This window comes from Neoarius graeffei, chromosome 9 (genome assembly GCF_027579695.1).
Source record: "Neoarius graeffei isolate fNeoGra1 chromosome 9, fNeoGra1.pri, whole genome shotgun sequence".
Classification (NCBI taxonomy): domain Eukaryota; kingdom Metazoa; phylum Chordata; class Actinopteri; order Siluriformes; family Ariidae; genus Neoarius; species Neoarius graeffei.
In genome coordinates, this window is record NC_083577.1 from 2,207,450 (window position 1) to 2,222,500 (window position 15,051).

A 15,051-nucleotide genomic window follows, 5' to 3' on the forward strand; every position below is an offset into this window, starting at 1 on the left:
AACGCGCTATTTGCCGTCTTCTCACCACAGTGACCCACCCAGTATACGACCTGTAGCTCTGAAATCCTGTACAAATCATTTCCATCTCAAAAGGTCATTTTTGGAAGCAGAGAAACACAAAAATCTGAGGTTTCATTTTCAGACCAACTGATGAGATTTTTAAATTGATCCAAATAGGGTCAAGGTCACAGAATGGTCAAATGTCTGAAACCGGTCACTTTAATAGGAACTTGTTGGTTCTAAGTTCCCTGTTCTTGGCTGCAGGAGTGGAACCCAATGTGTTCTTCTGCTGTTGCATGCTGAGATGCTTTTCTGCTCACCATGGTTGTAAAGAGTGATTATAAGCTCGACCCAATCTGTCCATTTCCCTCTGACCCTCTCTTATCAACAAGGCGTTTGTTTCCACCCACAGAACTGTCGCTCACTCACTCAGTGTTTTTTGTTTTCCGCACCATTCTGTGTAAACTCTAGAGACTGTTGTGTGTGAAAACCCCAGGAGATCAGCAGCTTCTGAAATACTCAAACCAGTCCATCTGGATCAAACCAACACCCATACCACAGTGAGAGAAAGAAAGTCACACTTCACTGTGAGATCACAGTTTTTCCCGTTCTGATGTTTGAACATCGTGAACATTAACTGAAGCTCTTGATTTGTATCTGCGGGATTTGATGCGTCGTGCTGCTGGCGAGGGATCGGCTGATTACAGAACTGCAGAAAACAGTAGGTGTAATTATGGGTGTTTCTAATAAAGTGGCCGGTGAGTGCATGTCTAATGATTGTTAATTCACTTCAACGCATTCAGGTATGTCAAATTACAGAAAAAATGTTTTGACTAGTCAGTTATGACTACTATAAAATTGTTGATGTGGAAAAATATGGCAAATTGAAACAATAATTTGAAATATTATGTGAAAAAAGTAATAATAATAATAATATAGTTCCCCTTAAGGTTTCTTCCTCATGTCATTTCAGTGAATTTTTCCACATAAGTCTGTATACGATATATGCAATTCCAGTGTTAACTCCTCCCTCCTCGTACTTTACTCAAATACTCAAACCTGAATATGTACTCTGTACTCAAAGCTGATGAGATCTTCCCTTTAAAACAAAACAAAAAGCCCTGGGTGAAACTTACAGAGCAGCTGTCCTCCAGTACAGTGTATCTGAAGCGATTATTTCCCTCAGCTTTCAGCTCTAAATCATTAGAGGCCTTGAGAATGATTGCTTTCTTCAGGTTGCCAGTTGCCTCATCTTTGTAGCCCACAGTGTTCTTGCAGTGGTACGTGATCGTCTGCGAGGCTTCTTTGGAAAGCAGCCGAATGAAGGTCATCTGGACGGTGACCGAGTTAGCTGGCTGGTCTTTGTTTCCGTAAGTGAACTAAAGAGAAACAAAGGATTATCAGATGGTAGTTTGTGGAAATATGATGCCATAACATCATTTTGCCTTCCTTGTATAAGCAGGACAGTCATGTTTCTTTAATTTACTGGCTATTATCAGCGATTTACAGTCTGAAACACTGGCCTTTTTAATTAAGGCAAGACACTAGAGATGAATCGTAAATAATAAATATCATAATCAGTCTTTGCTTTGCCAGTTGATGTTGATGCACTTTAAAGTACATTCATGCATGCAAATTGCAACTTGCCAATTTACATACGCACAAATTTGCATAGTTAATCAAACAAAAAAACAAGTCTGTCCATGGCATTTAAATTTAAATTTTCGATTCATTGTGAAGACACTTTTAACAGAAATGTTTGTTGGAATATCATAACTCCAACAATAATCAACATTTTGTTAAAATTCTTCAGTAATATTCTTCGAGTTAGAAATGATTGTGTAAAATCGAATTAATGTATGTCATCGAGAATCAAAAGGTTTTTATCTTAGATATACAGTCACAAAATATATACAACCCCAATTCCAAAAAAGTTGGGACAAAGTATAAATTGTAAATAAAAACGGAATGCAATAATTTACAAATCTCAAAAACTGATATTGTATTCACAATAGAACATAGACAACATATCAAATGTCGAAAGTGAGACATTTTGAAATTTCATGCCAAATATTGGCTCATTTGAAATTTCATGACAGCAACACATCTCAAAAAAGTTGGGACAGGGGCAATAAGAGGCTGGAAAAGTTAAAGGTACAAAAAAGGAACAGCTGGAGGACCAAACTGCAACTCATTAGGTCAATTGGCAATAGGTCATTAACATGACTGGGTATAAAAAGAGCATCTTGGAGTGGCAGCGGCCCTCAGAAGTAAAGATGGGAAGAGGATCACCAATCCCCCTAATTCTGCGCCGACAAATAGTGGAGCAATATCAGAAAGGAGTTCGACAGTGTAAAATTGCAAAGAGTTTGAACATATCATCATCTACAGTGCATAATATCATCAAAAGATTCAGAGAATCTGGAAGAATCTCTGTGCGTAAGGGTCAAGGCCGGAAAACCAGACTGGGTGCCCGTGATCTTCGGGCCCTTAGACGGCACTGCATCACATACAGGCATGCTTCTGTATTGGAAATCACAAAATGGGCTCAGGAATATTTCCAGAGAACGTTATCTGTGAACACAATTCACCGTGCCGTCCGCCGTTGCCAGCTAAAACTCTATAGTTCAAAGAAGAAGCCGTATCTAAACACGATCCAGAAGCGCAGACGTCTTCTCTGGGCCAAGGCTCATTTAAAATGGACTGTGGCAAAGTGGAAAACTGTTCTGTGGTCAGACGAATCAAAATGTGAAGTTCTTTATGGAAATCAGGGACGCCGTGTCATTCGGACTAAAGAGGAGAAGGACGACCCGAGTTGTTATCAGCGCTCAGTTCAGAAGCCTGCATCTCTGATGGTATGGGGTCGCATTAGTGCGTGTGGCATGGGCAGCTTACACATCTGGAAAGACACCATCAATGCTGAAAGGTATATCCAGGTTCTAGAGCAACATATGCTCCCATCCAGACGACGTCTCTTTCAGGGAAGACCTTGCATTTTCCAACATGACAATGCCAAACCACATACTGCATCAATTACAGCATCATGGCTGCGTAGAAGAAGGGTCCGGGTACTGAACTGGCCAGCCTGCAGTCCAGATCTTTCACCCATAGAAAACATTTGTCGCATCATAAAACGGAAGATACGACAAAAAAGACCTAAGACAGTTGAGCAACTAGAATCCTACATTAGACAAGAATGGGTTAACATTCCTATCCCTAAACTTGAGCAACTTGTCTCCTCAGTCCCCAGACGTTTACAGACTGTTGTAAAGAGAAAAGGGGATGTCTCACAGTGGGAAACATGGCCTTGTCCCAACTTTTTTGAGATGTGTTGTTGTCATGAAATTTAAAATCATCTCATTTTTCTCTTTAAATGATACATTTTCTCAGTTTAAACATTTGATATGTCATCTATGTTCTATTCTGAATAAAATATGGAATTTTGAAACTTCAACATCATTGCATTCTGTTTTTATTTACAATTTGTACTTTGTCCCAACTTTTTTGGAATCGGGGATGTACACAATGTGATTCCATGTGTTTCTGTTCCGGTTTCTGTTTATAAGGTTTATAAAGGAAACTGACGTACATATCATAATGACACAAACTTTCAGGTAGCTCAGCAATCAAGCTTCTCAGTGAAATATCACATGATGTGACATCATGTGTTGAGTGGGCGGACCTTAAACCTTCTTCAAATGGCAAATTTTCAGATAATGTGCGTGTATGTGAGTAGAGAAAATCAGTGAAACGAGACCGTCAGTGACGGTGTAGCTCACTCCGGCCCCGTCTAGTCCAGAAGGAACGATCTAAAGTGGGCCACGTTGCACAATAAATGTTGTAAGCTATATACACTATATACATGCTACTGTATATATAGAAGTGATATCCACCCTAGGAATCCCGACCTATTTACCAGAAAGAATCCAAAACGGCGAGGAATTGACCGAGAAGAAGCGATTTTTGTTGAACTGCTCATTAAGGCTTAATTAGTCCATAACTTCATTAATAATTGTAATGAAGCAAATCTGGGTAGAAGTTATATGCACCCAAGGTTCCCCTACCGTCATGCCAGAAAGAATCAAAATCAGTGAAGAATTGAGGGAGAAGAAGCAATTTTTGTGAAATGTGGGTGACGCCAGACGGACACCACATGATGGCGTAAACTCATCACCTGTTGGCTGGATAAGCTAATCTTAAACTTTTTTTTATTTTTTTTTTTACTTTAAATATTTACTACAGTTTACTAAACATGCAACTTGTTGACAATTCTGAAAAATGATTGATCTTGCCAAAATTGTCATTTATTTCTTTAGCATCTTTATATCTTCATATCTGTAGAGTTTGTTCACAAAGAGTAAACTGTTGACTATAAAAGTGGACTTACATATGTTCCACCATTGGTGGTTCCAAACCACACTGGTTTGTTTCTTGGAGTACTCCACCATGATTTGCGAGGTATGCTGGAAGGTTCAGCTGAGATGCATGTTTCTCCAGTCTCCATGTTACAATATACCTTAATGGCGTCCTCTGAACTTCCTTGGTTTGGATCCACCCAGTATTCACCTGTACATCATGCAGTATGGCAATTTTTAATAATAATAATCTATATCATAGCTATATACTGAAGTACACTGGGGAAGTTTATATTTGAAATACTAGTCTTACAAAAATAGAAATGGGAACTTGCACCATGAGCCCTTTCATCTTTGGTTATAATAAAAAAGCTTTCAACAGTTTGGCAGTCCAATGCCTGTACAACCCTGTGGTTGACTTACCACTCTTTTTCAGTGGATAGCACTGTTTAAGGTCCTCACAAGTGCGAGCAGGGTGTTTCTTACTGCCATCAGGGCTGCGCATGCTCTCAATTTGGCTACTGAGAGCCTTAAGGGTGGCCTGGACTCCTGGATCAGCTTGGAACGTGTCTGTTGAATTAGATTTGGGCAGAGCCTCATCTTCTGGGAATTCAGGAGGAGGAGGAGGACCAGGATCATGATCATGATCATCATAATCCTGAGGACCTCCAAATATTTCCTCCATGGCAGCAATTGGTGGTCCAGGGGATCCAGGTGGACCTGGAGCACCTGGCTCTCCAGGAGGTCCCTGAGAGATAAAAAAAAGTATATTAAATAAAACTTGGCATAGGACTTTTATAAAGAAATGGACATATAGTAATATTAGAATATACTGTATATGCAATATTGTCACATGGGCAAGGAGACATTTATGCTTGGGCTATGAGTTTGTATAATAATAATAATAATAATAAAGTTCAATTTATATAGCGCCTTTCACAAACCCAAGGACGCTTTACACAGGAGTTACCCCCCCAAAAAAGCCACACTAGGAAGAGTAGCGTGAGGTAAAGAGAAAAGTTTTCAAATTAGCTTTGAAGGAAGAGAGAGTGGAAGAGTCACGAAGCGATTGTGGTAACGAGTTCCAAAGTTTAGGAGCAGCAACACTGAATGATCTGCCACCCATAGATGCCAGTTTAAAATGTGGGACAGTCAAAAGTCCACAGACAGAAGATCTGAGGGAGCGGGAGGGACAGTACAAATGAATTAGCTCACAGAGATAGGAAGGGGCGAGACCATGAAGAGCTTTATAGGTTAAATGCAAGATTTTGTATTTAATCCGAGATAACTGGCAACCAATGCAGTTGCTGTAAAACAGGAGTGATGTGAGCAGTGCGCTTGGGGAGTGTGAGGACTCTTGCTGCAGAGTTTTGGCTGTACTGCAGGCGATTGAGCAATGTGGCAGGGAGACTATAAAAGAGAGAATTGCAATAGTCAAGACGAGAAAAGATAAATGCATTGACCAACATTCTGGCATCAGTTTCAAAGAGAAAAGGGCAGAGATGTGCAATATTGTGGAGGTGAAAGAAAGCATTCTTAGTAATGAGTTTAAAATGGGGTTCAAACATAAGGGTGGAGTCAAAGAGAACTCCAAGGTTTTTTATAACTTGGGAAGGACGAATAGACACACCATCAACATCAATAGTGAAATTGGAAAAGTTCAGAACCTGTCTTTTGGTACCTACTAATAGAACCTCCATTTTGCTAGCATTAAGTTTAAGGCAGTTCTTATGCAGCCATTGTTTGAGGTCAGTGATGCAAGTCCTTAGCAGCTGAACAGAGGCTATGGAAGGGGTGATAGTGATGTAGATTTGAATGTCATCAGCATAACAATGAAAGTTAAGGCCATGGTTACGAATAATCTGGCCTATAGGAGAAATATATAATATAAAAAGAAGGGGACCAAGGACAGAACCCTGAGGCACACCTTGAGCAACAGTAACAGTGGATGATTTATGAACACCAATAGATATGAACTGCTGCCTGTTTGCTAGATATGACTGAAACCAGGATAAAGCTAAGCCAGTAATACCAAAAGAAGACAGTCTGGAAATGAGTCTCTCATGATGTACGGTGTCAAAGGCAGCTGTGAGGTCCAAGAGAGCAAGGACATTGAGATTGAGATGACCAGCATCAGTTGCGAGCAGGAGGTCGTTAACAACTCTTAAGAGAGCAGATTCAGTGCTGTGCAGATTGCAAAAGCCTGACTGAAAGGGTTCATAGAGATCATTATGAGCAAGGAAAGTATGCAGCTAAGAGGCTACAACTCGCTCCATTACTTTAGCTAGGAAAGGGAGATTTGAAATGGGTCTGTAATTGGACAGTGAAAGAGAATCTAGACCAGGTTTCTTTAGTATTGGTGTAACAGAAGCAATTTTGAGGGAGGTGGGAACAGTGCCTAAAGCAAAACACTGATTAATCATATGAGCAATATAAGGGGAGATAGCAGATACATGGGATTTAAGAAGTGCAGTGGGTGCCGGGTCCAGCAGACATGAGGAGGAGGAGGACTTAGTCATAATTTCCGATACTTTAGAAGAATCAACAGGAGAGAAAGCAGAGAGACAGCAGTCAGCTTTATGAGAAAGAGCTACTTGCGAGACAGAAGAATGAATTTCAGAATGAAAGTGTTGGTAAATACTGCCAATTTTATCCTTGAAAAAATCCAATAAAGCCTGACACTGAGCAGGGGAACTGGGAGTGGTTGAGGAAGGAGGCTGAAGAAGTTTATTTTTTGTATTAAACAGAGTTTTGGGTCTATGGTTGCCACTCTTAATGATGTTAGCGTAGTAGGAGGATCGGGCAGCATTAAGAGCATCTTTATACTTTGGATGAGTGTTCTTAACAAATCTCCATCAATTATGCTTTGAATTCCCAAAGTTCAATTGATTCTCTCAGTTGGTTTTCTGAAGCCTAATCGAAATCAAGTTTGGTAGCAGTCTATGTCTCACATCAAGAACCAGAACCCTCCCAGCCTCAAAAACACTTGATAATTTACCACTGAAAGCAAATCTAGATGTTTTGTAATTATGTAGGGGTGTCTGAAATACAGTGACATGTAATGTACATACCTCAGGTCCAATGTCTCCACTTAGTCCTCTTGATCCAGGTGGTCCCATTGGTCCAGGCTGTCCAATATAACCTTCTTTACCTGGTGGTCCTATTGGTCCAGGAGGTCCCTACAGTGTTTTCCATTTAAATAATGAATACATCATTACAGGCATGCCATTTTCTCAGAGATTGTCATTAACGCAATCAACCTGTAAACCTACAAGTCAGTTAGCAAATAGGGAAAAAGCACTTACTCGTTGACCACTTGGCCCGACAATTCCAGTTGGTCCTTGGTCACCAGTGGTACCCTGAATACACAGAGCATTAGTCGTTTCAGCTTTCCACAGAAATCAAACTACATTAGCTTGAATTTAACAGTATACATTTATATTCTTTGGAATAATCAGTTCTGTCCTGAGGCATGGTGATGGTGGTATGAGTTGGAAAAATAATTACAGGTGGTCCAGGAAGGCCCTGAAGACCTGTGTATCCTCTATGTCCCTTCTGTCCTCTTTCTCCATGATCACCCAACTCTCCTTTATCTCCTCTTGGTCCTTGAGGTCCCTGTTAAAAGTAAATATCAATTTAATGCTATGCAGTTCTTCTTTTCCAGGAAGAAGAAGAAGAAGAAGAAGCAGAAACAAAAGCCACAATGCAGTAGATATGATCACATAGTTTTAAGCTAATAAAAATGTCTTACTGGGAGTCCTCTCTTGCCAGCTGGACCTGGAGGTCCAACGGGTCCTCTTGAACCCTGAACAGAAAGTTTGTATCAATGTAAATGGTTTGCATGCAGAATATATTGCATGCTCAGAACATTTTTGGAAAACTGTAAAGAAAAGATACCACATACCACATCTCCTCTCTTTCCAGGGCCTCCAGTAGCACCAACAGGGCCAGCAGGACCAGGAGCTCCCCTTGGCCCAGGCACTCCCTCTGGTCCTGAATCACCACGGTCACCCTAGAAAAACAGTCATGGTTATGTATAGATGCTTGAAAATCTAAATGTAATCCAAATGGAAAGTTACAGCTATGTTAATTGATGATTGACTACAATACATCATATGGTATACAGGTGTTATAAAATTGAATTTCCTTCAAAAAGCTTTCAGATCTTACCCGTTCACCAATGACACCTTCCTTTCCTGGTGGACCATCAGCTCCAGCAGGTCCCTATTAATCGAATGGAGAATGAGTTAATGGCTGTGTTCTTTTTTTCCCCTCTATCTCCTTACTACCTTGTTACTTACATATACCAAGGGTAAAATCCATGACATTTTCTTTTAGGTCAGATGTTGGTGATATCCATCCATCCATCCATCCATCCATCCATTATCTGTAGCCACTTATCCTGTGCGGGGTCATGGGCAAGCTGGAGCCTATCCCAGCTGACTAGGGGCGAGAGGTGGGGTACACCCTGGACAAGTTGCCAAATCATCGCAGGGCTGACACAGAGACAAACAACCATTCACACCTACGGTCAATTTAGAGCCTCCAATTATCCTAACCTGCATGTCTTTGGACTGTGGAGAAAACCGGAGCACCCGGAGGAAATCCACACAGACACGGGGAGAACATGCAAACTCCACACAGAAAGGCCCCCATCAGCCACTGGGCTTGAACCCAGGACCTTCTTGCTGTGAGCTGACAGTGCTAACCACTACACCACCGTGCCACCCAATGTTGGTGATATCTTTGAGGAAAATAATTTATCAATTTTTGAAACTGAACCAAAAAAAAAAAGAAATGCAGGTGAGTAGTGGTGCCATATCCTGATGATGTTCTCCAGAGTATCTCAAAGATGCTCTTTGTGCTCTAGGTCAAATCTTGGATGGTCATTTTTCTTGCAAGTCTGCTGAGACCATGACTGTATTTCTACAGTCTGGAAGGACTATTGATAATGTTCGTCCTTCGGGGTCAAAGATGATCATGACTTCAATTTGCTGGGTGGTGGTTGTGGGTCTGGAGGTGACTGATGAGGCCAATCCAGGCTTTGAAGGTACACCCACATGTCGGGCATGCGTAGGTAGGTGCTGTAGTGGGGTGGCGATAGTTTGAGCCTTCCGTGCAGCTCATTTCTTCTGGGACTTGGCAATGCATTTCATCTCTGCTGCACGTGCACCACTGATGAGCTTTGCTCGCCATGCTGGATGATCCTGAACAAGCGACTCCCAGGAGTTGAGATCGATTTCTAGAGTTTTTAGGGATACTTTGAGATTGTCCTTGAGGCATTTCTTCTGCACCCCAGATGAATGCTTACCTTGGCAAAGCTCTCCATACAACAATTGTTTGGGCAGTCGACTGTCTGGCATCCTGACAACATGACCGGTCCATCTGGCTTGGGCTTTCTGCAGAAGAGTGTTAATGCTGGGAAGTCCAGCCCATTTTAGGACCTCTGTGTCCAGGACTATTACATCATGCTACACTGCAGCATTTCAGTGACCCTCGTTCTTGTTTAACTTCACATGTGAGGTCTTATAGCATCTACAGGAAAGTGTGGCCTTTATCTTACAGTGACCCAAGTTTTGAAGTAAGGGCTTTTCAGAGGTTAGCTGATTTTGATATTGTTCCACCAGGAGAACATTATGTTCAACAGTGGAACTGGCACAAGCTGCATTAGATATTACAAGGTTTAAAACAACTTGGCATTTAGAAAAGTTCTTTGAACATACCTACACTTTTCACATTTAGACAATATTATCTTCCTTTTTTAAACCAATATAGGACTTTTTTCACCACGATCGTCAGAATAGTCTGGTTTTCCCAACAATAACTCTAATTTTAATATTGCTCAAAAATGCTACTTTTGCTGATTTGTTTAAATCTTTTTGTCACTAGCATAATCACGTTTTCCTGTAGTATTAGCCATGTTAGTATTTTACACCTATGAGAATAAGGATTAAACTTACATTAGGACCAGGATCACCCCGAGGTCCATTAGCACCTGGTGGTCCAACTCTCCCAGGAGGTCCTTTGTCTCCTGAAGGTCCTGGAGTTCCTGGTTTACCTGGAGGACCCTTCAAAAGATATGTGCATTAAAATATGCAAGTGAGGCCACCAAGATCATAAGGATAAGAAATTTTAGGCTTTTTAAAAAAATGTATTTTGTCATAGCATTTCAGGACTTTTTGTTTGTTTGCTTGTTTGTTTGTTTCATCATACAGGAGATGTAAGATATTCAAAGGTGAAGCTGGTTCATTTCAGTTGTATAAACTAAAGCAAATTAACTATCAATAAATAGATATATGGTCATGCTCATCCAAAATGTTTTTCATATTATGGACATTTGCATAACAGTTTGAAGGATTTAAAATTAAACTTATTTGCAAAACCAAAGTTGTTTATAACTAACTAACTAACTAACTAACTAACTAACTAACTAACTAACTAACTAAATAAATAAATAAATAAATAAATAAATAAATAGTCTCTTGTTACTTTTAATTGTTTGTTAATACTTGCTAAATTTATACTTTAGTATAAAATTACTTTATACTAAAGTATTAAACCTAAAAATCTAATTATTGCAAAATTTCAGTAATTTCACTCTATAAATATTTTATACAATTTCATTCATTTTAAATGTGATTAATTTCCTTTCATAAATATTTGTATGATTATACAGCTACGTATTATATTCTTAATAGACATGGAATGTACACCCCAGGGGCACGAGGAAAACATCTGGTGTCTGATAAGTGCCAAACCTGCCATTTTGTTTAATATGCATAAAGTGTAAAGTAAGCTTAATTTGACTCTGAGAATTTATTGTTCAGGACTTTACTTTAGAACAATAGTGATCTGTACTGGGGACACACAAGTCATTGGATGGCCCTTAGGCTTGTACTTTGCTGAACAGTTTATAACATTTTAAAACATTTTCAGCATTATACATAACAGTGCATTTATTGTTAGCATGAAAAGTGACGTGTTTATGTATTTACTACTGTTCATCATTGTGCATAGGATACTTACAGCTGGTCCAGGGAGCCCTAACATTCCACGTTCTCCTCTCATTCCAGGAAGACCAACAATTCCTCTTTGGCCTGTTGTTCCAGCAGGACCTGGTGGACCATCAGGACCCTAAAAAGAAGATTTTGTGGTAGCTTTGTCTTCTTTTTCCATCGATGATATTTGCCAAAATGCTACTTATGTAATTTGAATACAATCTAGTGGACTCCAATTAGAATGATAGAATGAGCTACATATTTGTATATTGATAATTTAATCTTACTACCGTTGATTAGTCATTAGCATCTAGTGATCATTAGCTTCATCAGAGACTCACGGTGGGTCCATCCTCCCCAGGGTCCCCCTTGTCTCCAGGGCTTCCAGCAGGCCCAGGCTGGCCTCTTTCTCCTTGGCGTCCTGGTGGGCCATGATCTCCACGAAGTCCAGGTGGACCCTCTTTTCCAGGAGGACCAACAGGGCCAGGCTGACCAAGAGCACCCTAAATGACAAAAAGATTCACTCAGCACTTATGCATTATTTCTATTTCAAATAAATTATATTTTTAAGTCTGTATTGCGGCCATACTCACAGTTGGACCTGGTGGACCGACTTTTCCAGGAGATCCAGGAAAACCAGTTGGTCCCTGGAAAATTGTTTGTTGTATAATTGTTGGAAATTTGTAGCACAAATGCAAATGATGAAAATGAAAATGAAGAAAAGGCCTAAGAACATATGTTTTCTCATACATATGTATACTTACAGGAGCTCCTTGTGTCCCTCTACCACCCTTTGGTCCAGCTACACCAATTGGACCCTATAAACACACATTTAAGCATAGTCACATTCAAAGAAGACTCTTGGGCTTCGGTACATATCTATCTATTTTGTGCATTTTTTTTAAACCTACCATAGGGCCTGGAGGTCCGGACAACCCCTGATGTCCAGGAGATCCAGCATCTCCTTTTTGTCCTGGCTCACCTGGTTCTCCTTTCACACCAGGCTGACCATCAGGACCCTGAAAATGATCAAGAAAACCAAAAATGTCTTCATTTACTGCCTAGTGAATTGTGAACATGAATTGTGTTCATTGATTCCACACACCATATGAATTATTCATTCATATGGTGTGTGGAATCAATACTGGCTGTGCTCCAGTGTATCCAGTGATCTTAGAATTAAAAGATAATATTTTTAAATCAACTTACAGGTGGTCCAGGAAAACCAACAGGACCTGTAGGCCCGGGCTCACCACGAGATCCCTAAAATATAGATACAATATTTACTAGGAGTCCAGGAGTCTGCGTTCATAATTTATGCAACAGGAGCATTATATTACAATATTTAAAGCCAAAAGGTTGACACACCGGCATTGCTCTTGATCCATAAGGCCCAGGTGGTCCTTTAGGGCCAGGTTCTCCCTGTAAAATGCATATATTAGTTTCTGAAGGGTTTTAATGTAGTATAGTTGAGAATCTCTGGTACATCAGGTCTGTATACCTTTTCACCACTTGGGCCTGGAGGTCCTGGAGGGCCAAGTGATCCTGGCAGTCCCTGTTAAAGACAGCGAGATTATGTAATCATCACTTCATGCATTTAAAAAGGTAAATGACCTAAGAAGATAAGCACTGTAGCTCTGGTTGGGCAAGCTAATACAAGCCTCTTAAAGAATTCCTTTCTTGACTGGTGTTCAGTCAACACATACACTGTGCCAACATCCACATCTGCCCTGATGTCAGATTCTATGTCAAGTCAAGCAGTACTTCTTAATTGTCCTTGTTTCTTGCTTTTTATCTAAACTACTTTGCTACATCCATAACAGTAGATTCTTCAGTAACCATGAACTATCAGGGCATAATAATTTGATAGAGATATATAAACAGAGGAATAATCTGGTTAATCTTACTCTTGCACCATCATTTCCAGGAGTACCCTCTGAACCTTTCTCTCCAACTGAACCCTGTTAAGTTGAAGTGAGAAATATTATACATTTACACATAAGACATTCACTTAACTTGTGATTCAGCTCGTTGTTTTACTTACTCGATCGCCCTTAGGACCAGGAGGGCCAGAGATACCCCGTTCTCCAGGCATTCCTTGAAGACCTGGAGGACCCAGATCACCAACAGTACCAGGAGGCCCAGGACTTCCCTGTGAACAATGCATTAGCATGCTAAATTTGGTTGGGGGTCTTATTTGAGTCCTACAAGGCACATATACAGTACTGTGCAAAAGTACTGGCATCCAAACTTTGTTATAGATTTCTAGTTTATGATTTCTACATTATCGAGTCGGTACAAAAACATTGTAGAGTTCAAACGTTTGTTTTCCAGCACAAAATTAAATGTTACAGAAAAAAAGTTTGTATCTGAGCAGCATATTCCATAAGAGAGCTCTCTTCAGATGAAAAAAGAAAACATAATGAAGGCTGCTGGGTTTTGGTGTAAAATGAAGAAGTGAGTGTGACAGTCAAAGTGTCCAGAAGAACTGGGGCTGGTTCTGTAAGATGCTCAGGAAAACCTACAGATCATTTCCGCATAAAACTGACCTCAATGGACCTGAGATGGATATATATATATAATGGTGCTTAAAAGTTTGTAAACCCTTTAGAATTTTCTATATTTCTGCATCAATATGACCTAAAACATCATCAGAGTTTCACACAAGTCCTAAAAGTAGATAAAGAGAACCCAGTTAAACAAATGAGACAAAAATATTATACTTGTTCATTTATTTATTGAGGAAAATGATCCAATATTACATATCTGTGAGTGGCAAAAGTATGTGAACCTCTAGGATTAGCGGTTAATTTGAAGGTGAAAATAGAGTCAGGTGTTTTCAATCAATGGGATGACAATCAGGTGTGAGTGGGCACCCTGTTTTATTTAAAGAACAGGGATCTATCAAAGTCTGATCTTCACAACACATGTTTGTGGAAGTGTATCATGGCACGAACAAAGGAGATTTCTGAGGACCTCAGAAAAAGCGTTGTTGATGCTCATCAGGCTGGAAAAGGTTACAAAACCATCTCTAAAGAGTTTGGACTCCACCATTCCACAGTCAGACAGATTGTGTACAAATGGAGGATATTCAAGACCATTGTTACCCTCCCCAGGAGTGGTCGACCAACAAAGATCACTCCAAGAGCAAGGCGTGTAATAGTCAGCGAGGTCACAAAGGACCCCAGGGTAACTTCTAAGCAACTGAAGGCCTCTCTCACATTGGCTAATGTTAATGTTCATGAGTCCACCATCAGGAGAACACTGAACAACAATGGTGTGCATGGCAGGGTTGCAAGGAGAAAGCCACTGCTCTCCAAAAAGAACATTGCTGCTCATCTGCAGTTTGCTAAAGATCATGTGGACAAGCCAGAAGGCTATTGGAAAAATGTTTTGTGGACGGATGAGACCAAAATAGAACTTTTTGGTTTAAATGAGAAGCGTTATGTTTGGAGAAAGGAAAACACTGCATTCCAGCATAAGAACCTTATCTCATCTGTGAAACATGGTGGTGGTAGTATCATGGTTTGGGCCTGTTTTGCTGCATCTGGGCCAGGACGGCTTGCCATCATTCATGGAACAATAAATTCTGAATTATAGCAGCGAATTCTAAAGGAAAATGTCAGGACATCTGTCCATGAACTGAATCTCAAGAGAAGGTGGGTCAGGAAGACAATGACCCTAAGCACACAAGTCGT

The 15,051-nt window shown here is 40.3% G+C and overlaps 1 protein-coding gene across 1 annotated transcript in view; it reads right to left on the reverse strand.

The window, feature by feature from the left end:
- col5a2a (collagen, type V, alpha 2a) overlaps positions 1 to 15,051 on the reverse strand; it is an 81,886-nt gene that overhangs the window by 6,303 nt on the left and 60,532 nt on the right. Inside the window, exons 34-53 of the mRNA XM_060928937.1 lie at positions 13,398 to 13,505; positions 13,261 to 13,314; positions 12,855 to 12,908; positions 12,722 to 12,775; positions 12,563 to 12,616; positions 12,265 to 12,372; positions 12,118 to 12,171; positions 11,947 to 12,000; positions 11,695 to 11,856; positions 11,382 to 11,489; positions 10,316 to 10,423; positions 8,526 to 8,579; positions 8,260 to 8,367; positions 8,107 to 8,160; positions 7,863 to 7,970; positions 7,661 to 7,714; positions 7,427 to 7,534; positions 4,779 to 5,103; positions 4,388 to 4,566; positions 1,137 to 1,379 (exon numbers count right to left, since the gene is read on the reverse strand). Coding sequence (XP_060784920.1) covers positions 1,137 to 1,379; positions 4,388 to 4,566; positions 4,779 to 5,103; positions 7,427 to 7,534; positions 7,661 to 7,714; positions 7,863 to 7,970; positions 8,107 to 8,160; positions 8,260 to 8,367; positions 8,526 to 8,579; positions 10,316 to 10,423; positions 11,382 to 11,489; positions 11,695 to 11,856; positions 11,947 to 12,000; positions 12,118 to 12,171; positions 12,265 to 12,372; positions 12,563 to 12,616; positions 12,722 to 12,775; positions 12,855 to 12,908; positions 13,261 to 13,314; positions 13,398 to 13,505 — 2,151 coding nt within the window. The remainder of the gene's footprint in view (positions 1 to 1,136; positions 1,380 to 4,387; positions 4,567 to 4,778; positions 5,104 to 7,426; positions 7,535 to 7,660; positions 7,715 to 7,862; positions 7,971 to 8,106; positions 8,161 to 8,259; positions 8,368 to 8,525; positions 8,580 to 10,315; positions 10,424 to 11,381; positions 11,490 to 11,694; positions 11,857 to 11,946; positions 12,001 to 12,117; positions 12,172 to 12,264; positions 12,373 to 12,562; positions 12,617 to 12,721; positions 12,776 to 12,854; positions 12,909 to 13,260; positions 13,315 to 13,397; positions 13,506 to 15,051) is intronic.